Source organism: Engystomops pustulosus, chromosome 4 (genome assembly GCF_040894005.1).
Source record: "Engystomops pustulosus chromosome 4, aEngPut4.maternal, whole genome shotgun sequence".
Taxonomy (NCBI): Eukaryota; Metazoa; Chordata; class Amphibia; order Anura; family Leptodactylidae; genus Engystomops; species Engystomops pustulosus.
In genome coordinates this window covers 178,176,927-178,201,199 of record NC_092414.1, presented here as the reverse complement: position 1 = coordinate 178,201,199, position 24,273 = coordinate 178,176,927, and the positions used below count along the sequence as shown (strand labels likewise).

Here is a 24,273-nt window from a genome sequence, read left to right as displayed (position 1 = left end):
CGTCCTGGAAGCCTCCCAGCTTTAGTCTATGGGCCTCCCGGTGATAACACAAAAGTAAGAATATATATTATTGATTTTCATCCCCTTTGGGACAAATCATAAAGTCTAGACACTACATCTTCGCTATAAAGATGCTGAGGCTTTAAAGGGTTATTCCCACCAAGGCAAAAATGTTTATTACATTCAGAAAAGAAAAATAACACATTTTGTAATTTGAGGTACGGGTAATAAAAAAAAAAAAAAAAAAAAAATGTTTCATAGATATATTTACAACCAGTCTCCATCAGTACTTTTTATATGGAATTTGGTTGCCCGGGGATCCGACCGTAAACTCAGCTTGACTGTGGTCGGGCAGGTCTCCTATTAGGTTGGATTCCCTAACATGAACGCAGAGAGAGGTCTAGATCAGAGGTCCCCAACCGCCGGTCCGCGGATCAGGACCGGGCCGTTGCAGTTTATCAGCCGGTCCGCGCAGGGGTCCGCGGCTCCGCTCCCCCCGTTGAGTTGTCAGCTCAGGCTCCAGGCCGAGGCCTCTTCCACAGAGAGCAGCCCCGAGCTGACGCCATTGTTGTTCACGGGGTCCCCCGACACCGCGGCCAGGCCTCCGCTGCCTCTGAAGGCCAAGGTCCTGCGGTTCATCTCCACACCTCACACAACACACGTGGCCCCGGGAGTGCCCGCGGGGGAACTGCTGCCTCCCCCCGGTACAAGACGTGATGTGCCCGCTGTGCGGTGCCGCTACTGCCACGAGCTCTCCGCCCCCGGCTCAAGCTCCACGGTCCCTTACCGCTCCCTCTGCCCCCCGCTCCTGGCTCTCGGCTCCCTGCCCCTGCTGAAGCTCCACGCTCCCCTACCGCTCCCTCCGCTCTCCGCTCCCTCTGCCCCCCGCTCCCTGCTCAAGCTCCACGGTCCCTTACCGCTCCCTCTGCCCCCCGCTCCTGGCTCTCGGCTCCCTGCCCCTGCTGAAGCTCCACGCTCCCCTACCGCTCCCTCCGCTCTCCGCTCCCCGCTCCCGGCTCAAGCTCCACGCTCCCCTACCACTCCCTCCGCTCTCCGCTCCCTCTGCTCCCGGCCCCGGGAGTGCCCGCGGGGGAACTGCTGCCTCCCCCCGGTACAAGACGTGATGTGCCCGCTACTGCCGCGAGCTCTCCGCCCCCGGCTCTCGGCTCCCTGCTGAAGCTCCACGCTCCCCAACCGCTCCCTCTGCCCCCTGCTCTCGGCTCCCTGCTCAAGCTCCACGCTCCCCAACCGCTCCCTCTGCCCACTGCTCTCGGCTCCCTGCTCAAGCTCCACGCTCCCCTACCACTCCCTCCGCTCTCCGCTCCCTCTGCTCCCGGCTCTTGGCTCCCTGCCCCTGCTCAAGCTCCACGTTCCCCTACCGCTCCCTCCGCTCTCGGCTCCCTCCGCTCCCTGCTCCCGGCTCTCGGCTCCCTGCTCAAGATCCACGCTCCCCTACCGCTCCCTCTGCCCCCCCGCTCTCCGCTCCCTCTGCCCCCCCCCCCCGCTCTTGGTTCTTCACCTACCCGCTTCCGGCTCCCGGCTCCCCTTTCACTTCCGTCTCAACCCCTCTCCCGCTTAAGCTCCAGGCTCCCTAGCCTCCCGGCTCTCATGACCTACCCGCTCCTGGCTACCTCACCGCGACACCACCGCTGCAGGACAAGGCACCGAAATTTCCAGGAACACAATAGAGAGGTAAGGTTACTTTATCTTTGCATATATATGTGTAATATGTGTATATATGTGTAATATGTGTATATATGTGTAATATGTGTACATATGTGTAATATGTGTATATATATGTAATATGTGTGTGTATATATATGTGTGTTTGTATATATGTATATGTGTGTGTGTATATGCTGTATCTACTGTTTGTTGATGTGTATATATGCTGTATGTATATGCAGCATTTGTGATATTTATCAGGGCTTCTATTTTGTACTACATGGCAGTACTCGGTATGCATTTTATACTACATGGCGATACGCCGTATGCATTTTATACTACATGGCGATACGCCGTATGCATTTTATACTACATGGCGATACGCCGTATGCATTTTATACTACATGGCGATACGCCGTATGCATTTTATACTACATGGCGATACGCCGTATGCATTTTATACTACATGGCGATACGCCGTATGCATTTTATACTACATGGCGATACGCCGTATGCATTTTATACTACATGGCGATACGCCGTATGCATTTTATACTACATGGCGATACGCCGTATGCATTTTATACCACATGGCGATACGCCGTATGCATTTTATACCACATGGCGATACGCCGTATGCATTTTATACTACATGGCGATACGCCGTATGCATTTTATACTACATGGCGATACGCCGTATGCATTTTAAACTACATGGCGATACGTCGTATGCATTTTATACTACATGGCGATACGCCGTATGCATTTTATACTACATGCCGATACGCCGTATGCATTTTATACTACATGGCGGTACGCCGTATGCATTTTATACTACATGGCGATACGCAGTATGCATTTTATACTACATGGCGGTACGCCGTATGCATTTTATACTACATGCCGATACGCTGTATGCATTTTATACTACATGGCGGTACGCTGTATGCATTTTATACTACATGGCGATACGCTGTATGCATTTTGCATTGCTTTATTTTTACACCAAACCGATATGATGGATCTGGTCCGGACACTCCCTGATATCTTATATTATAAGCTCCACCCCTCCATAACCCCACCCCATATGACCAAAGCCCCGCCCCCACCGGGCCATGGAAAACTGGTCTAGCTTAAAGCCGGTCCCTGGTGCAAAAAAGGTTGGGGACCTCTGGTCTAGATAACTAAACCCAAAGCTCGCATGTGTCCAGCAATGCATTGTGGAAAGACGCGCCATATAACTACAAGCACCCCGGGCAGCAATCCTTCACCATACACATCACCTGCATCAGAAGCACCGTCACCCGTACATGCACAGAGGTCTAGATTACTACATTTAAAACCAGTTTTACACCATCATCAGGGGTCAGGTCATATGATGTCATCTACAGGTAGTGATGTCAGACTTTATATGATCATCCTTAGCTGGCGAAGTGCTAATAATGTGATGTCATGTGTGATGGGTGATGGAGCCGGAAATGTAGGATTTTATATGCAGGTGGTAGAAACTGGTTTTATTTGAGGTCATCTTCAGCTGGTGAAGTGGGGTTATGTGATATCATACTTCATGGAGAAGGAGATGTCATTTTCTGCTGCTGATCTGCTAGATAACATGATGTTATCCCTAGGTCAGCGGGGAACATTAAGGTGTGCAAAGTAAAATTGCAAAGTAGGTGGTTAAAAGTTATCTTTATCATGTAAGGATCATTAGGGGATTAAGATTTGTGAACTCTTTTGTGCACTCATTTTAAATAAAAAAATATTCATAAATTCTACCATATCTTCATTATTTGCAGAAACTGCCGATTCCTTTTTAAACTGTTTTATTCTTTATATTCCAAGCACGCTTCGGCGTATCATGATATGGGTTCGGCGCACCATGTGCGCGATCGTGCGTGCGCTTGATTTGAAGTTGCGCAGGCGCGAGTGTGCCCAAGAGCTCAGTGACGTCACCGGCTCTCCGGCACCTCCTAATAAGGCGCACCGCACGGTTGCGTGTATGGTGCGCCGAAGCGTGCTTGGAATATATACAGAATAAAACAGTTTAAAAAGTAATCGGCGGTTTCTGCAAATAATGAAGATATGCTCCAGCATCAGCTCACCCTGACCTGGTGCAAGGTATTTCAGGGTTTTAACTGCCATTATAAAGTGGTAGGTTTCCTTTAGCATTTATGAGATGTTGGTTTGGGGGGGGGGGGGGGGGGGGTCGAAAATTTGTAGTTTAGTTCAGATAACGAATTATATTTCTTTTTTTAAAAGGAAACGAATAGTTTAAAAAAATAAAAGGGGTTGTCCAAGGGGTTGGCTGGGGAAGCTTAAAAAAAACAATATACTACTTATCCACTGGACTGAAGCAGATGCCTGGCAGCGATGTATGCTTCAAGAACGTAGGCGAGTACAAGATGCTGATGTTTTTTAAGCCCCCCCATACAATTTTTTTTCAATCTCTGGACAACTCCTTTAATAAAAAATTAAAGAAGCATCATTTTGTTTCAATCTCCTGCTATCCTTAAAACACATCTGTCCTCCACTACCCTTTATTTATCCTTCCCGTTATACAGGAAGTGCCTGCTCCCCCAATCACAAGCCACAGAGGTGCCCCTCCCTCAGGCGGTGATTGGCTGAATGCTATTTCCAGTGTGTCAAGAAGGACAAGAAGATATATAGACTGTCAAAACAGTAACAGAACCTGTCAGGGTGGTATGATACAATAAACCCCCACGTGTTTTAAGGACTGCTGGTTTAGAGTCCCAAATCCCCCTTGCAAAAAAACTTCTCATTGTCTCGGTGGTCTGGAGCTCTTGGCGCCCGTTGTCACTGTACATGAGCAATGAATCTGTGCTGTACTATGGCGGCAGCACTGTATTGGACCCATGTCTAGGCGAGTATAAAGATTTGCTTTACAGGGACAGCATGAAACTAGGAGACTTGAGACACTAAAACTGAGATCCATAAGGACCAGTAGTCGGTTCAGTCCCAAATCAACTCGATGGGTTCCCTTTAAGTAGATTTCTAAAATCCTTTACAAAAGTTTTTTTTTTAATGCCGGTTTATTTTAAGGTTTCTCAGAAAGCTGTGTAAACAACTCTTTGGCTGCTATTAACATTCACAGAGGGGCATCACATCACCCAGCTTTTCCAATCTTCTTTTAGCACTAAAATTAGAGGAGCCATCGTAGTGACACCAATTATATATCCCATTCAGGGGACTGGAAAAGCTAGAATTCCGTTCACAGCCTCTATATCTGTGATGACCCAGCTTGCCCGACAGCAGATATAACTGATTTTTAACTCCCTGCTAGAAGAGGGAAAGTTATTTATTGTGAGGTTTTTTTATGTATTTGAAGGAGGAGACCATTCTAGAATTTGGTTGATTTGTTTGAGAAGCGATAAAGGTCTGGGGGCTCTGCTGCTCGCTGCATTGCCACAGTTCCACAACATGCTCCGCCTGTCAATACTACATGACAAATAAAGATGATTATTATGAATAGAAACACGCTCACAGGTCTTGGCTCACACAGCGCAGGCTGCTCCCTTTCCACGTCCCCTGCACGCCACAAATTGTTGTTAAAGTCACTGTCAATTTTGATTGATTGTCTTGAAGTAAAGAATTACATTTTTGCCCCCTGCTCTGTCTCGGTGGAATGCATATTTAACCCCTGCTGTGTCAGCGGAGAGTGCGCTGTGCCCCAGCTATTAACAATCGTCACGCACTCTATAATTACTGCACACATCAATAAGCCTTTGTGCAACGCAGCAAGATGTGAAGTAATGTTGGAGGGCGGGCGGGCCGGCAGCAGGGAACAGGTGCACCGCTTCACACTTTTGTGCAGCAGAATGCGTGTGTAAACGTTTCTCAGGCGTGATGCTGGTGGGAATGCAAATGCACTTTGTGAATAAGCAAGAAGAGAGCAGAAAGGTTTTAAGGGACTCCGTCACCAGATCTTACCCCATCTAACAAGTAGAACCCTCAGGTAGGGTATGAAATGCCCTTTCTAGAATTCCCTCAATTATGCTAAATTTCACCTGCTTAATTGTAGAGAAAAGAGAAATACCTTTGAAAGTTACGTGAAAAAGAGCAGAGAAAAGTTATATTTTGTCTGGGGTGATTTACTTTTAGAGGCAGTTCAGTATAGAACAACGGTTCTATAGTATCTAGAAGAGAGCCTTTTTGTGTCATTATAAAGACAAGAATTTCTTCTATAACCCTGCATCAGGTTGGTGCTGCTCTAAGGTACAGAACTGGAGGTAAAGGGAGTTCAAGATATAGTTGGAAATGCAAGCAGCAGATAAACATCCAGTTCCTGCCTATTTCTTTAACTGTCTGAATCTTTGGTTCTGTAGCTCACATAACCACAAGCCTGGTGAGATCTGAAAGATGAGATTCTTATCTTTACTACTACACCAAAATGCATTTGTATAGATAATAAAGGATCGGATACAGGTGTCTGAAAAGACCCTCACCCTGTAGCCGCTAAATATGACTCATCTCAAGCAAAATGTTGCTCTTCTCTTAGTATTTTCACATGACTTTGGACTTTGCATCAGGGGCATAACTAAAGGGGTAATAGCCATAGTAGATGCTATGGGGCTGTAGTTTCAGGGTGCCATCTGACCCGACACACTAAAGAATGTAGGATATACATATTATTCTGCAGATTGTACAGAAAAATATGTCAGTGTTCCCCAACCTGCTGGTCCCGGGCCACTGCCAAACTCTGTGAAAAAAAAAAACAATAATCATCTTTCCCTGCAGTTGCCTTCTCTTCTTTCACTTCTCCTCTGTGTTAATACACATCTCCATTGCCATTGCGATTCGCGACAATAGAGCCGGGCATTATCGTGGAAGAGATGCGAAAGTAGAGAAGGCAGCTACAGGAGAAGGGGAAAGGTGAGTATTGGAATTTTTTTTTTTCGAGTTTGGCCCGGCAAAGGAGGCATTGAGAGAGGGGCCACATGCTCTAATAAAGGGGACATTGAGGGAGAGGAGCATGGTACAGGAAAGGGGACATTGAGGGAGAGTAGCATGGTACAGGAAAGGGGACATTGAGGGAGGGGGCAGCTGCAGGAAACGGTACATTGATGGAGGGGCAGCATGCTGCAAAAAAAGGGGACATTAGAGGAGGGGGACAGCTACTGGAAAGGGGACATTGAAGAAAGTGGGTTTGCTGCAGGAAAGGGGACATTGGACGCAGGGGGAGGGAAAGTTACGGGAAAGGGGACCTGGGAGAGGGGCAGCTACAGGAAAAGAAACAATGGAATCAGGGGAGGCATCAAACAAAAAGGGGACAATATAAGTGGGGAGACACTTCTTCAGGAAATGGTACAATATAAGCTAGGCCTACAGGGAGTTATTGTGGGGTGCGTAAACATACATTTTTAGCTAAAAAAAAAACAGACCCCATTCCCCCACCCACCAGTCCCTGGAGAAAATGTATTCTCACGGTATTTCCCACCGGTCCCTGTGCAAAAAAAGGTTTGGGACCACTTATGTGAATGACATATATGTGATGTATATCTGATGTATGTGTGTATCTGTCATGTAATAAGGCTCCATATGTGTGTGTGTGACGTACTGTATATATGGGTGTATGCGAAGTATATATTGCTGTATATGTTTGTATCTGTGTGTGTATAACTGTACTGTGAAGAACTGTATGTGTATATATATTAGACTGCAAGCTCTTCCGAGCAGGGCCCTCACTAATAATGTTCCATATGAATGTACTGTAATGTAGTTTTTTTATTTGTATATGTCCCCTATGATTTGTAAAGCGCTATGGAATACAATGACGCTATATATAAAGATTATTATTATATAAATGTGTGTATTTATAAGTGTATAAATGTGTGTGATTGTAACTCACATGTGTGAGTATACAAGTATGCAAATTTATTTATTTTTTAAGCAAGATAGGGGCCCCATTCAGAAGTCTGCTATGGGGCCCTGCCTCTCCTAGTTACCCCCCAGATTTGCATGTAAAAAAAAAAAAACCTTCATCAAGAGTTCTCATGAAAGTTTGCACTCAACCTGGGAGCTAAAAAGTTTTCTTTAAAGGATATTTCTCCCTAAAGTAGTACAAAATTCTGTGACATCCAATGCAGTCACTACCACAAGGGTTCCCAGAAGGTTTGTCACTCAATGATCCCAAGTGTCCCGACTGCCCGTCTATGAAGATATATCTTGGTTTCTCTAATATGGATGTGGTCAGGAGTATGAGACAAGTAGATGACGGATCCCTGATCTAAGATAATGGTCATACTGTAGTCAATTGTGTCCTTCAGCCCTTGAAATTATGTTAAATATCCCAATAGTATCACCTGCCTCTGTTCTGGGAGACTAGAGTATAAAGTCCCTCCGAGACTTCCCTCTCAATGTCTCCAAGTCTCCTACAAGAAATGATCTGGAAAAAATGATCTAGATGTTGTTTCAAGGCTGAGTGCATCAGTTTCATTGATGATCTGTCACACTTTGTGATGGCTTTGGACGACTGAACGGCCCTTAAGGCTTCCTATATACGGGGAACCGGTTAGTTACTATCCATCATGTGTGATCAGCCAGTAACGTCCAATAATAAAGAGGGCATCAAGAGGTTAAACCTCATCTTGAATTTGAATTTCCAACACAAAGGATGAATAAAAAAACCTCTCCGCCAGCACGGACACAAAGCATACGGGGTAGGATGTGCTAACAGTTCCGCTCTGACACACGGTAATGCGTTTTGTGATCTATATTGAGGCTGTATATTACAACATATTTAGAAAAGAAGCAACTAGGAGAGAGAATGTCCCAAATCTACCAAGAGGTAGGACAACGGGGACCTAGAATACAACATCATATGAAACTTTGCGACTTTTTCCAACCAAACCCTAAACTAGGCGAATATACTCCCAACATAGGAGGATCCCAGAGGATATAAAAGTGAACGGGTGCAATAAAGGCCAGGGTGCTACAGATGGGACAATGAGGCAAAAATGCTTCAGCCAGAATTTTTTTCTGCCAAGTTAAAAAGAGATTTTTATATTTTGACCTGGTTATTGTTGGCCTTTACATGACACAATCACAGCCTGAATGTGGATGGCGTCTACCAGGCCCCAAATGGCAGCACAATTAAAATCATTGTTGTGTAGGACGCTTTACATGGATAATAATACTAATAATTCTTTATTTATATAGCATATGGCGCCTACAGATTATGCAGCGCTGCAGAGCTTGCCAGAACAGTCCCTGTCCCCATGGGGCTCACAATCAACAATCAACCTATCAATATGTTTTTGGAGTTTGGGAGGAAACCGGAGGACCCAGAGGAAACTATGCAAACACAAAGAAGACATACAAACTCTTTGCATAAGTTGACCTGGATGGGACTTGAAACCAGGACCCCAGCGCTCAAGGCTGTAATACAGTTTTTGGATTTATGCAAATGATGTTCTTTACCCAGTGCCAACATTTGGAGAGGGGAAGATCTGGATCATTGTAGTGGGTCCCTACGCTATTGGGTGAGGCATCACACGGCCTCCACACCTACTGCTGCACACGTTTCCCGACTATGCAAATGTAGATATTAAGAGGGAGGGGGGATTCATGTGTCACATCCCTTGTGTATCTTTAGAATAAAGAAAGAAACTAGAGGCTAAGTTCACACCTGCATTCGGCAGGTTCTGTTACACCTTACTTTATTAATAGCGGGGAAGACAGCATAACAGAAGGTTCACTGAAATCTATGGGGAACAGTAGGTGAGCGGAAGACCTATAATTTAACTTCCGATTTTCTTTTCTGTTACTCTATTCTAAAACAGCGAGTGCACTGGAAACACATGACATAAGTGTGAACTGGGCGTAAAATGACATATCCCTAGAAAACAGGAAAGAAATGGCTGGAAAGTTTATTAAGTGCCACTTCCCACTAATGACATTTATTTCCTATTTATGGGATAAGGGATAAATGTCTGATTTTTGGCGCTCTCATTGCTGGGAAAGGCAAGTCATAAAGATGTCACACAACAGTGCGATACATGAAGGTGCAGGTGTCCACTATATGCAGGGAGTGGGTGCAGTGATCCCATAAGATTCACCACTTTCGGTTTGGAGGGGGGAGAGGGGAGGGGGGAGGGTCTGTGCCACTAGAATTGAATGTGTGGGGGGTTGGTATGTATGTCATGTATTTTTTTTTATTTTATACCTCCCCCTTACCTCATGAGAACACAGACTCATTCCCATTACCAGGTGTCTTATGGATTCTTTCAGCAATACTATTAGATTGTTCCAAATACAATATTATTTTCTGCCTTTTTTGGCTAACAGGACCCAACCCCACAAGTTACAACACAGTCTGATGACCGATCCAATTTAGTAGCGCTGCTGCACAACCACAGATTGCATCGGTCTTGATGTATTCCTATAGGATGTGATATAAAAACAAAAATGTGTGTTTTAGGCAATTCTTCTAAAACCGGTCACTATGAAACATAGCACTTGAAATGTAAATAAGGAGCGTATTTGGGGGCTGTGGGCACAAATTGGCCCTAATAGAGGTCTATTGTGCATGGCAGCTGCTCAGTTTCTATTGACTTGGGTGGGGTGGCTCTACTCGCCCATCCATGTCCACTTGTGCAATACTGGATGTAAACTTTCCCGTTTACGGCCCATATTACACACATGGTATGCAAATGAGGGCTAATAGGGAGGGCACAGTGGCTTTCTTTTTTAAAATCGGATACTTTTTTATTAAACAAACTCATTTTCCAACAGAAATCATCATAACACTAACCGTACATTACCATAAGAAAATGTACACTATACAGTTATATGTAAACAAACCCTCCTCCCAGCCCAGATTGAAAGAGGCAGCAGCAACTCGATTAAATTACTTTGAGTGGTTGAAAAATCAGATACACCCGTCACAATATGGCAATAAAACTGACTGGAGCCCATCAATTCTTATATGCTCAGAGGAAATGACCATGTAGACAAACCCCGGAGACCCCACCCCCCACCCCCAATCTCTCAAAACGACTCATTTTCATAAAAAAAGATATGGATCCTAGCATCTCTCCGCAAAGGACCTGAAGGTTAACCATCATCACGGCCCCAATCGGTAGCAAACTTTTTGAACACCCATTTTTATACACGTCCCTTTTTAATCTAATATACTTGTTCAACCAATTCCGCTGTTCCGTAATAGTAAAGATAGTGGGTTGGATCCAATGGGTTTGGGTGCCTGGTACGACATGCGCAACACTTGACCAACCCCTCAGTCCCCAAGGAAACCCAAGTTAGCAGGGCGGGTTGAATAGTAATAGAACAAACCTCTCGGATCACTGCCAGAACAGCAGTCCAGTAGGACGCCAATTGAGCACATCCCAGAAGATGTGTACCAGGTCTGCATCCTCCATACCACATTTAGGGCAATTGGCAGAGCCTCGCACCTTAGTAGCACAAGAGATTTGTAAGATCTGTGAATTAGTAACAGTTGTGAGTACCTCCAAGCCTCTGATAGCGATAACTTAGGAAGAACTTCCAGAATATCACTCCACTGCTCATCGGACAAGGGTCCTACTTCTGCTTCCCATTTGGCTCAGAGAGGATACTTCTGCAAATGTTTCCAAAGTAATGACTGGTATAATACAGAAATGAAACCACTGGTACTTCCTGATCTGTTTAACAATCCTAAAATTGGGAAAGTTCCCCCCTCTCCCACACATGAGGTGTGCACAGTGGCACTCGAAATAAAGATCTGGTCTTCAGCTGCATCTATAGTCTGTATGTGAAGCAAGCAGCAGTACTAGTAAAGTGTCCAGAGCACCAATAATAGTGGGACACTTTACCATTATTACATTTTTCGGTTTTTGATGCTCTAAACTAACCATGAGCACAATTTTCTACATTTCCACTGGTTGAGCGGAAAACGCTGAGTAGCCCCAAACTTTTTCATTATCTATATTTCTTTAAGCAGCAGTACTGCTTCTAGAAGAAGTTATGGTGCATACCGTTTGTATAAGACTACTTACCACGTGGAAAGATTTGCAGGGGTTCGATCAGAGGGCTGCTACCCTGCTGCTCAAGGACCATGTTGCAATACTGAAAGGAAAAACCCAAGAATAATATAATTCACATAATATTATTATTAATACAGAAGTCAGAGAGGAAAACTGGCGAATTTTAATTACGGTGATGTTGTCATAGGAACTACAGCCTTAGTTTCCTGACAATCACGTGCAAGTTGCTAGCAGGCACCTGTCTGGATGACATGGGCACCATCATTGCACAACAGGGGGTTTCGGTCTGCATTTCACAGGAGATTATTTATTTTTTGGACCCCTGATAAGCCCTTTACAATCTGCTCTGAGTATCAGATGTTTCTTATGTTAACATATCCCTGTCTAACACATGATGGGGGTGAGGTCTGTCCAGGACACACAGTCTGTGTGCACCCTCCTCCCTCTGTACATTCATACACAGTGGGGCTTATTTACCAAGGGTCCACGGCCGGTTTTTCTGACATTTTCGGGATTTGCACCGCTAGCACAGGTATTTAACTGGGGATTGTGTCGCATGTGATCGGATTGTGGCGTGGCTAAGCTGGCTTTCATGCGATAGAAATCCAGGGGGGGGGGGGGATGTCGTGATCAGACTGATTCAGACTGAGCTTTGGGATTTAAGATTCAAATTTGAAAGACAATGCACTTACATGCACCAGGAAGAAGAAGGTGTTACTCTGGCGGACCTGAGCGGGGAAGCAACACATGTAGGATATTGGGCGCACGATCTTAGTGAATTGCGTCACAGTGCATGATTGTTGGACAATGCACTTTCGTGAATTCTGCAGGATCAGGTAAGTAAATGTGTCCCAGTATCAGATTTTCTCTTCCCTTTGTACTAGTTGTGCAAATTAAACTTAAACAGTACAACTTGTGTGATGTGCGCTTCCAGATCCTGCTTCTTGGCCCCGTTTAGCAACATCATCCAGAAAATGTACTTTGAAGTGAACTGTAAAAAGTCATGGAGGCAGAGAAGCCACTGAAGTCAAGCTCTCCCTACAGAACCATTGTAACTGACACCCCTTTGCATGAAATGACATCATACCTGCCTCTCCAAAGGTCTGATGAATGAGGTTAATCACAGCAAGAAGAGCTTTTCTTCAGTGGTAAGCCCCCTTTCTTCATGGCCTTTATACATCTAACTTACACAAGACACAAGATCTGAAAGGTGTTAATCTGCTACATAACATACTCATAGTGGGGTCATAGGTCAAGGTCAGGTCCTCTTCCTTCTCCTCTTCACTGGTAACAAATCGGGCAAAGACGCATCCATGTGCTCACTATGAGGCGGTGGTGTCGCCGCTGCTTTGTGCGCCGCAGGCAGAACGCATGGACGAGTCTCTACCCGTTCTGTTATCAATGAAGAGGAGAAGGAAGAGGAGCCGTGCGGAGTGTCAGAAGGCGAGTATGTAAGTATATTTTTATACACTTGTTTAATAAGCCACATTGGGTATTTTCAGCAGATATTTTGTACTGAAAAACTTGACTCATACACGAGTGTATACCATACTTTGTAGTTCTTTTACTTTACACAGTACCTCTACAATGCTGGTGAAATTTTATGCAAAAGAGAAAGAAATTACGGCCCCAATATTCCTATTAAGTCTTATAAACTGTTAGCGGAGACGTTCCACCAGGATTTTACAAGACAAATTACCTCTGTATGTTCCAAAATTCATTGGGAAGGGTAAATGTAAAAGTGAATTTCTTTAATAACCAGCAGATAACTAGACCATTATTTAAGACTTTCCATAAATTTGCCAATGAGGTTTCATTTCAAATCTTCACCGCTTCTACATTACTCTGCCGCACCACTAGCTGCTCCCTGTCTTAGTAGTTTTATTCGAAGCTCAATATATATGACTGACCTACATTTATGTGTATGATGAAGAACAGCACAAGGATGTACATCCCAAACAGGCGATTTGTACAATCAAAGAAGATATGGCACTTTTTCTAATATGGAGTCATAAATGCTTCATGTAATATGATGGAGAAAGAAATATAGATCCATATTCCCCCATGTCAGCTTCCATTGACAAAATTACAACAAGGCAGTTTCTCCATTTTACTATTTCTATTTGAGAAATAGGATACCGAAATAGTTAAATAGACTCTGTCACCAGATTTTACACCACAAAATCTCTGGGAATACCAAACAAAGCCCCTAAAGGCTCATTAGCGTAATTTTAAAAGCTGATTTCAGAAGGAAGAAGGCCATGGATAACAAATATAAGCAGATTAACACAGGCACAGCACCTGGATCTATGAGTAAGTTTCCCTGGTTTTTAATAGTAGATTTTCTTCGACCATTTCCTATTAAAAAAAAAGAGTAACTTTTTGCCGTGGGGGAAGTGTCACTTCAGAATGGATGATGCTTTTGCCGTCATATTAGGATATGAACATCTAAAGTGATGGATTCTCTTCAGACTGACTCTTGACAGGCAAAAAGTGACTCTTCTCTGCTCATTTTCACATGACTTAGGAGGTGCTTCTTTTAGGTTAAAAACTGAGATTTAAAAGATGGAATTCCAGAAAGGGCATTTCATACCCTACCTTAGGGGGCTGCTAGTTTATTGGTGTAAAAGTTGGTGAGTCCCTTTAAAGGGGTTTTCTCACAAAACAAGTTAGGCCCACAGGATAGAGCCTGATCGGTGGTGGTCGCAACGATGATGAGCGGAGAAGCCGAATGCCGTACTCGGCAACCTCTGTCAGCTCCATAGAGATGAACGGGGCAGCCTGTACACGCACAATTGGCTGCTCCACTCATCTAAGGAACCGATGAGGAGTCCAACAGGGGTACCCCATTCTCGTGATTTATGGGGGTCTCATCACTGAGGCCCCCACGGAACAGAAAGTTAGGCCCTTTCCTGTAGGTAGGGCCTAACTTGTTTCGTGGGAGAATCCCTTTAACTAAAAAACATGGAACTGTCCTGGTATATCAGTATTGTAACTGACCTGTATTTATAAGGATAGGTTAGTATTATTTACAGTACAATTCGGGAGCTTTATGTGTTTCAAAACCCCAGATGTAAGGGATCCCAAAAGCAGTCCCCTTTTGCAGGCTCTATTTTTAACCCCCCCATCCCTGTTATGGCTGGTTATTCTAAATTGTAAAGGTAGCAATACTATATACATTTACATCTACCTCTGTACACTCAACTGGGATAAATGTGCAGGTATATAGGGAAGGGATTGGCAGGAGAGATAATGATGCTCTAAACGTGCATTGTAAGTCTTAGACAGCCCAAAAAGTTAGGTGCCGGCTGCAAATTTATCCTCAGATCTGATGTAGGTGCACCCAAACCACGTGCAACTCTCTAGAAGGTCCTTCTCAAGTACAAATGATTGAGTCACTTGATACTTCTTACGCAAAGCACTGCAAACACAGCAACTTTATCCTCATTTCCTATCTCTCCCAGTTTATATTATGTGTGGATACACTTCACAAGTAGACTTAAGTTAGTGTAATCCCACCGGAATAAGAAGAAGAGGCAGCTGACAGCCTGGAGGGGGTTAATTACCAATGAGGCGTAACTTTAAGTACTGCATAAAAAAAGCTTAGAAATTGATAGTTCATTTATCCAGCACAATACCTAATGCACAAGTCATTAACAGAGATTATTCCTAATGTGCTGTTCACATTAAAAAACATCAAGCGAGACCCTAACCCTCCAAGTCATAAGAGATCATTTGTATCTCCAGGACGTGACAAGGAGCTGCAAGACAGACGGCAATGGATGACTACACAGACGCCCAGGTGGACGGTAGACTAAGGAACACAGTGACTGAAGCAAGGATCCGACAGCGGAGTTGTCCATCGTATTCCGCACAATCTAGTGGAGGCCCCATGGCGTTTGGACAAAATATAAAAAGTGCACAGCAGCACCAACTACATGTTTGTTCCACATATGAACAAAAAAATCGGACATGTTGAAATTGATCTGCTGCTGGCAAAGAGTCACTTAAAGGGGTTTTCCAGAGGTTAGAAAAACAGGGCTGCTGCTATTTTCAACAAACAGCTCCTCTTCTCACCATGGTTTGTGACTGTTTTGTAGCTCAGCTGTAAAGAGATGAATGGAGCTGAGTTGCAATACCACCCTTTAATGGCTGTTACAAGTAAAACTGGAGAGTTTATTATGTGTAAAGTCACTTAGAGGGGTTTTCCAGGAGTAAAACGTGGCCAGACCACAGTAATGCAATTCATTTAGTCAATTGAGAGCTAAGCTGCAGTGACTCAGTTCAGCCACTACACAGAGAATGGTGCCGTCTGCGTAATGTTCCATTCTCTGTTTATCAGCTGCTAAGTACAGCTGGTCTGTAGGAGTGCCAGGTATTTTCATACAAATTCTTATGAAAGGGTCATCAATATATTTTTTTATCTTGGAAAACCTCTTAAATAATGCTGGGATATGCCATTACTTTATGGCCCCTTTATTTGAAGGACTCTAGGGTCCCAAGCAGTTCATCCCTACTAGTTTTATGGAGCCTTACAAACTGTCATCAGATGGAAATACCATAAAAATTAAACTTATCACTAGATTTCAGGATGCAAAACCCAAAATATTACAATATTAATGATTCTTAGGATTTCCCACTTACATAAGACAACATAGCCTTCATCTCCTCATCACTCCGGACAGTAATCCGATCACCGTCTTCATCTTCATCTGCAATATCAAAAATATTATAATGTTAGGTTTTAAGAAACATTAATAATATTAGACAATGTATGAGTCCTTGTAAATATACCCTCTGGTGGTGGTGGGACCGTGTTCATTACCTGAGATCAGTAGTTGGCGACTATATTCGAACACAATCAAACAATTCAATTCTAATATACGGATCAGAATTGAAACTGTGTGAATGACAACTTTACACGTTGTGCATCTGGGAATTTTTAGGCGCACTGTGTGGATTCTCATGTGGAAAATCCGCATGTAAACCTGCACCGAATCTGTGTAGTTTTTATACTGCTTTGTTTTATGTGTATTGTGACTTCATCTGCCGTTTTTATGCACATAAAAAGATCATTATTTTTATTTCTGCACAAAAATAAAGCATCATCAACATAATGCCATTGCTTTATGATCAATGGAGGTCTGACCTCCAGGAATCCCCGCTTCTCCTGCAGATGAAGCAGCCACAATACTATATCCTTCATCCTTCACCTCAGGTACTGAATTTCTGAACCAGGAGCTACTCGAGAAGAAGTGAAGGAAGAAGTGGTCTAGTACCATATGACACCTACCGTAACAGCACAAAACATGAAAAAAAACACGTATAGGCAGCTTAAGCCGAAGTGAAATAGTCTAGCTGGGTGAAGCAACTTCAGTCAAGCGACTTAACTGCGGTTCCAGCTTGCGCTTCACAGCTTTTCTACACACATAACTGCACAACCTATTTCTTTTTACGGTTTCAGCTTCCGCCAGAAATTTCTAGGAGCTGCCCAGGAGGTCACCTAATAAAATCTAGCACATAGAAAACAAAGTGATGCAGTAAAAACTTAAATTAAAACTCTCACAGCGCTGCAGTAAATATTCACAATGGCGCTAATTGATATAGTGTGACCTGAGGTTGCTTATACGTAGGGTACAGACAGGGAGCACAAGCCATGTCCTCTGTACTATACATCTACACTAACATGCTCCCTCAAAAGTGTCCTTCAGTGATTTTACTGACTTGTAAAGCGCAAACTGAGAGCTTCATGTATAAAAACTAGTGCAGACAGTAAGTGGAGCAGTTCCCCATAGCAACTAGAGCCTAACGATTATTATTACTCTGGAAGCCCGATATTCACGACCTATCATATGGGACAAGTCATCAATATCTTATCAGAGGTCCGACTGCCAGCACCCACACCAAATAGTATTTTAAAGATGCCACAGCACAAAGACAAGTGCTATAATCTCTTTATTGCATCCAAACCACAGTGCCATCAGTTTTATAGTGGCTCTCATTGGTATTGCAGCTAAGTTCTATTAAGTGCAAAGGGACTAGGCTGCTAAATGACCTTGTAATAGATGAAGATAACATCCTGGCCTAGGAAGAGGAATTGGTTCTCCCATGAAAGCTGATCAGTAAAGATGCTGGGTGTAACACCCCCCCCACACACACACACACACAAACACACACACACAAATATGATATCAATAGAATAGGTTACCAACCTTTTAGATTGTACAAGTGAATACGAAAAAAATTGTAATATATCTTATCAAAGAAAAGGATGCTCTAATAATGGCTGGTGATATAAAATATGGGAGTCCTGTGGTGAGAGGAGGCCATGCACTGAACTAGTAACACTTCTTTGCACTTCTTTGAGTAAAATGAAAACATTCTGTTTACCATCAGTCACCACTAGAGGGAGATCACTGCATACTAATTATACAGCTCACAATAAGGTCATTGAATGTGTTTGTTTCTAGCAATTTTATCACCTAAGTTTCCATCCAGATGGTCATATTTGGGCTAGGAAAGACAGCACCATGTTAATACTAGACAGCAATTATGATCCTATGTCTAGTAGAGGAATGCATCTGACACATGCCTGCTGCAAGGATGCTGCAAGGATGATGCAGATTTATAAATGAACAAAACTATAAAAATCCAGCTATATGGTCCATATTGGCAGAGTGGATTAACCCTTTATTTAATATCTGTACCCATTACCATAATGATGACAGTAATATGTTGCTCACATTCAAATGCTGTGGTTGTGGCATCAGGAAGAACCTGGCCGATCACATCCTGGAAAAAAGGAAACAAGAAGAGAACAATGTATCAAAAAACTGCAAGAAGAACCTTAAAGGGAACCTGTCACCAGGGACCTCATTTTTCACTAAAGACAGATTGTAAAAGCCCATGACGCCTGCAGTGCAAATATGTCTTTCTGCCTTTTCTAAGCATTTGCATTACAATATAATTGTGTGTTATAACTTACCTTCCATCCTGACAAAATCCTGGGGTAGTCACAGGGGCTGGACTTTGGTTTGCATGCATTTCAAAAAACAACATGTGACCTTTTTGAGCTGCAGGCTGTCTCCATGTTTGTGCTCCTGTACAGCTTGTCCCTCCCCCACTTATTTCAGGTTGACCAGGCTGTAACCTCTGAGAAGGAGCAGGAGGTGGAGCTGTACAGGAGCACAAAGGTGGGGGCTAAGCTCTGAGGAGTGGGTAACACAGACCAGGAACATGTTGTTTTTTGAAATGCATCCAAACCAAAGTCCAGCCCCTGTGACTACCATAGGATTTTGTCAGGATGCAAGTCAGTTATAACACACAATTATATTGTAATGCAAATGCTTAGAAAAGGCAGAAAGGTAGATTTGCACTGCAGCTGTAATGGCCTTCTGCAACCTGTCTTTAGTGAAAATGAGGTCCCTGGTGACAGGTTCCCTTTAAAGAAGTCCCATTGCCTCTCACAGAACCCTCTAAAATAACTTTCCAGAGAATCTTTTCTTATGCCCCCGCATTGTAATGTTCCTCTATAAATAAATACTGTACATCGAAAACAAGGTGATCTCAGTCACCTGTGATGATATTGCAAATAAACATGTATATTGGACAATAGGAATGGCAACACCAAGTTGTCATTATTTCAATAGTTTTCCAGGTAGAACAACTGAGCAATGACATTCAATTATTTAGACAAAAGAAAAAAAAGGCAGCACACCAGATTGTGGTGAAAAAATACCTTGTGGATTTATTCCATGTGAAAGAGCAACGTTTCGGCTCCAAACAGTGAGCTTGAGAAAGGCTCACTGTTTGGAGCCCACAATCTGGTATATATATTATATATAGTGCCTTTGTACCCCATCCCCCACATCAAAGAAGCAGCAAGTCACACATCCAAGAACATTTCATTACCTGCAATAGAAGTGTAAGGCTAAGTTCACACTTGTGTGCGTCAGGTTCTGTTATTACGAGCGGAACAAATAGCACAGCAGCTAACATATTTTTTCCCCTCCATTAATAACAGATGTGTGAGATAAGTTAAAGTCTACGGGGGGGGGGGAGGGACCTGCAGAGCCTATGAATCTGCAGCATGGAAGGGCTCTGGTAACACCTCCCAGAGTCCTGGTGTATTAGCATAATTTATTAAGTTGATTTTAGAAGAAAGAAGGCCATGGATAACAAATATAAGAAGATTACTATACAGTGCCCAGATCAAGAGTAGGTAATGCATCTTAGTTATAGCTGAATACAGCACTTAACTATCTCTGACAAATATATAGGGGAAAACTTATATTACGGAAATACCTGTTTAAACAAACAAAAAAAAAAAAATACTTGCAAGATCCCAAAATACTGTGAGTCAAAGAATATACTGTATAGTTATAGCTAATTATGTTGAGTTTTTGGTTATTATACCCGGAAAGTGACACACAATCCATCATTGGCAGCCAGGTATAAGGAGCCTTAGCTTAGATTAATGTAGTGGTCCAAGTTCTACTACATTTGAACAGTACAAGGGTACGATCTCTAACCTATTACTATGAGATCACAGGGATGAGCAGAGTTCTCAGTTTTCCGGAAAAAAAAAAGAACAGAAACAAAACAACACAACACTCTGCAGTCTGTAATAAAGCAGGGTGCCAGGGGTCACATAAACTGATCTGCGGGGGATTTAAGAGGGGAGGGGGGGGGTACAGTTTATTTTTAATGCTTTTCAATAAAATTATCTTTTTTATATGTATTTTGATAACCACTGTAAAGGGATGGTGCATGTGCAAGACAACCATCTGACACTCTGTAAGTATCATACACAGATCCATTGACGACAGCCCTGTCTTCTCTATACCGGAATATGTCACCACTACAAAGAACAGAGAAGTTAGATGTCCCGCAGAAGTGGCTGAGGCACATAGAGGACCTGTATATGCACACACAGAGGACCTGTATATGCACACACAGAGGACCTGTATATGCACACACAGAGGACCTGTATATGCACACACAGGGGACCTGTATATGCACACACAGGGGACCTGTATATGCACACACAGGGGACCTGTATATGCACACACAGGGGACCTGTATATGCACACACAGGGGACCTGTATATGCACACACAGGGGACCTGTATATGCACACACAGGGGACCTGTATCTGCACACACAGGGGACCTGTATCTGCACACACAGGGGACCTGTATCTGCACACACAGGGGACCTGTATATGCACACACAGGGGACCTGTATATGCACACACAGAGGACCTGTATATGCACACACAGGGGACCTGTATATGCACACACAGGGGACCTGTATATGCACACACAGGGGACCTGTATATGCACACATAGAAGACCTTCCTTAGGCTCATACACTTCCTTGAGCTTGGTACTGATGGAGGGCATCTAAAATCTGTGCATTTATCCCATACAGAGACTAGATACCAGGAGGACCCCCCTATCCAGACCTCACCCAGGACCCTGTACTACCATTATGGGGGCATTTCAGGACACAGCAAATGCTACACACTACAAATGGATAAGGGGTGCGTGACGTCACCGTGACGTCAGCAAGGTAACAGAGTGGCCTTACTCACCAGGATATCCCGAAAGAGCAGCTGTGTGGCCGGCTGTACGGTCCAGTCCACTGCGCCTCCATCAGGAATACGGATCCGGATGACCAAGGCCTGGCTATCCATGTCCTGAGGCTGCTCGAAGCCAAGTAACAGCATCCCGGCCCGGGCCGGGTTACATCGTACGGGGGACTCAGGGGACAGAGTAGGACGGGCGGAACCAAATAGTTCTGAGCCGGAAGATTGGGGAAGAAAAGGGCAACGGACATGTCGCCATATTGAGAAAGGGAAACTCGTCACTTGAACGTCTGTGCGCCATATTTGTTAATGGAACAGGGTTTAGCTGCTAAGAACGAGAGATGCTGCTGGGAGTACAGGTCTATTGGGTAATTGTAAAGTGACTAAAGAACCCCATTACAGGGATGTCCCTATCAAGGCCTCTCTATCATGTGGCCATAATTAGCAATGTGTTAAAAACCAAAAAAAAAAAAGGAAAACCACGATTAACCCCTTCAGGACCAAGCCCAATTTTAAAATATTCTGCCCTGTGTCGCTATCAGTGGTTCTAACTTTGGAACGCTTTAACATATCCAGGGGATTTTTGATATTTTTTTCACCCAAATAAATTCATATCTAACATTTCCCTAATATCTGCTTTATGTGTTCATATTTTTTTAAGCATCCTCTCATTTTTCTGAGAAGTTAACAGATCTAGTATTTTGGGTGCAATTTTTTAAATTTTTATAAAAATCGATAAAACCTGTATTTACTGGAACCTGCTCAACTTTCACATTACTTAGGTGTTTCACAAACTGGAAGTGAAATTTCCAATTTTTTTGGGACAATACATTCATTTGGGGCCAAAAATTAGACACTCACAATGAATTAAATGACCAAAAGCACCACAAAGTTTGATACCAAAGTTCTCCCGAGTTTGCCGGTACCCCATATGTGGTAGTAAACTGCTGTATGGGGACACGCCCGCATAGAATGGAAGAAGGGCAATCCAGATTTGCATTGTCACATTTTCCCAGATATAATGAGGCAGATTTATCAAGCTGTCTAAAAGTTAGAATGTTCTTAGTTGCCCATGGCAACCAATCACAGCTCCCCTAAAATATGCATGAGCACTGGAAAAATGAAAGCTGAGCTGTAGAACATTCTAACTTTTAGACAGCTTGATAAATCTGCCCCAATATGTAATTTTTTTTGTAATGTGGACATATGGGTGCTTATTTTGGGGGAGATTAAATCCTCTTTTCAGGTACATTATTTAGAGGGATTCAATCACTGCTATTTTAACTCTTTCTTGGCAGGGATAAGAAAATCATGTGTTTTTAGCTTTTTTCTGCAGAATATAGCACTTATTTTTTTGAGGCATAACAATTTTATCTCTTTGTTTACAAAGCTGTTATAGGGCTTGTTTTTTGTGAGACATGCTGTACTGTTTGTTGGTATCATTTGGGGGTAAATGTCACTTTTTATCCTGATTTTATGAGATTGGATGTGAAAATATTATTTTATTGCACAACTTGTTAAGGATGATACCCAATATGTAGTGTTTTGTGGTGATTTTCACTTTTTTATGTTAAATGTCATTTTTTACATAGGATGGGAATCTTTTTTTTGGTCCTTTTTTAAAACATTTTTTTACTGTTTTATTTTGTGACAAGAGCACTGTTAGATCAAGCTAAAAGCATAATCTAACAGGTATTTGCTGAAGGCAGCCCTATGGTCTTTTATCGGACCCCAGGGCTTCCAATGGAAATGATTGGCACCCGGCGATGAGGATGCTGATCGTCTGGGTGAGTACTTGGTAATGCCCTATAGATGTTGTGGTCAGCTTGACCCTGGCATCTATAAGGTTAAACTCCTGGGATTGCATCTATTGCGATCCAAGCTGTTACTACGGGAGCCCGGCTGTCACATACAGCAGGATCCCATGATGATCGCCCAGACGATCACCATGAAGTAACTGTACATCATGGTGCGGTAACCACCCACACCTTATGACGTACAATTAGATCACAGTGCGGGAAGGGGTTAATCTGTTCATATCATGGGACTGGTGTAGCCAATCATTGGATATGAAGATTTACAACAAGTGTTTTATTTTTATTTTCTAACTAGCAGCGGACCACTATGTTTAAGTGTCGGTAGCTTCCTCCTAAGCCACCCCCTGTTTTGGCCTTTATTTTTGAGTTCCATAAGTAGTAACCTTAGCAGTAATGCTACAAAACATGGTGGTGAAGCCAGATTGGCACTACAGCGGGTACGTGAAGTATATACATGATGTCTGCACTGAAGGACTGGCACACATCACTGGAGCGTAAGTATTAGCACTAGTTGTTTTTGTACAGTATCACCTTGTCAACTCACACTCCTGAGACCTAGTCAGTATTTTCCATCAGTTGGAGATGTATATTCCTTTATACTTTCTCCTTCACTTGCTCCAGATCTGGCTTTGGATCTTCTGTTACACATCAGTGATTAATAGTGAGAAAAAAAGATGTGGGTTGCTGTACTATTTTTTTCTGCTATTAATATTGGATTAATAATGTGCAACGGAACCTCCAGAACGTAAGTGAACGTAGACATCCAGCATTCATTTCTTTGTAAAGCTAAGTATCCAGATAAATCTGCAGCCTCTGCAGGCTAAACTACTGGTACTACCTCCAGTGTGGCCCTCAGCCCCTCCATTCATCACAACACTTTCATAAAACACCTCCCACTACTTATAAAAAATTGCTTATACAGTGGGTATGGAAAGTATTCAGACCCCTTTAAATTTTTCACTCTTTCCTCATTGCAGCCAATCGGTAAGATCAGTTAATGCTCATTAATATACACTCTGTCCCCATCTTAAAAGAAAAGAAAATTAAATGTAGTTATTTTTACAAATGTATTAAACAAGAAAAACTGAAATATCACATGGCCATAAGTATTCAGCCCCTTTGCTCAGTGTTGAGTAGAAGCAGCTTATGAGCTAGTACAGCCAGGAGTCTGCTAAGGAAGATGCAACAAGTTTATCACAGAGGAT

The 24,273-nt window shown here is 43.1% G+C and overlaps 1 protein-coding gene across 2 annotated transcripts in view; it reads right to left on the bottom strand.

Annotated features, from left to right (window-relative positions):
* The window catches only part of MAP2K5 (mitogen-activated protein kinase kinase 5), a 105,386-nt gene extending 83,897 nt beyond the window's left edge, over positions 1-21,489 (bottom strand). The window contains exons 1-4 of one of the 2 annotated variants that reach the window (XM_072148717.1): positions 21,258-21,489; positions 18,407-18,455; positions 16,308-16,375; positions 11,676-11,745 (exon numbers count right to left, since the gene is read on the bottom strand). In XM_072148717.1, the coding sequence (XP_072004818.1) occupies positions 11,676-11,745; positions 16,308-16,375; positions 18,407-18,455; positions 21,258-21,392 (322 nt within the window). In that variant the 5' untranslated portion in view covers positions 21,393-21,489. Of the gene's footprint in view, positions 1-11,675; positions 11,746-16,307; positions 16,376-18,377; positions 18,456-21,257 lie in introns of those variants that run through there. The other variant, XM_072148718.1, reaches the window with a different exon arrangement.
* Between the last annotated feature and the right edge of the window lie 2,784 nt (positions 21,490-24,273).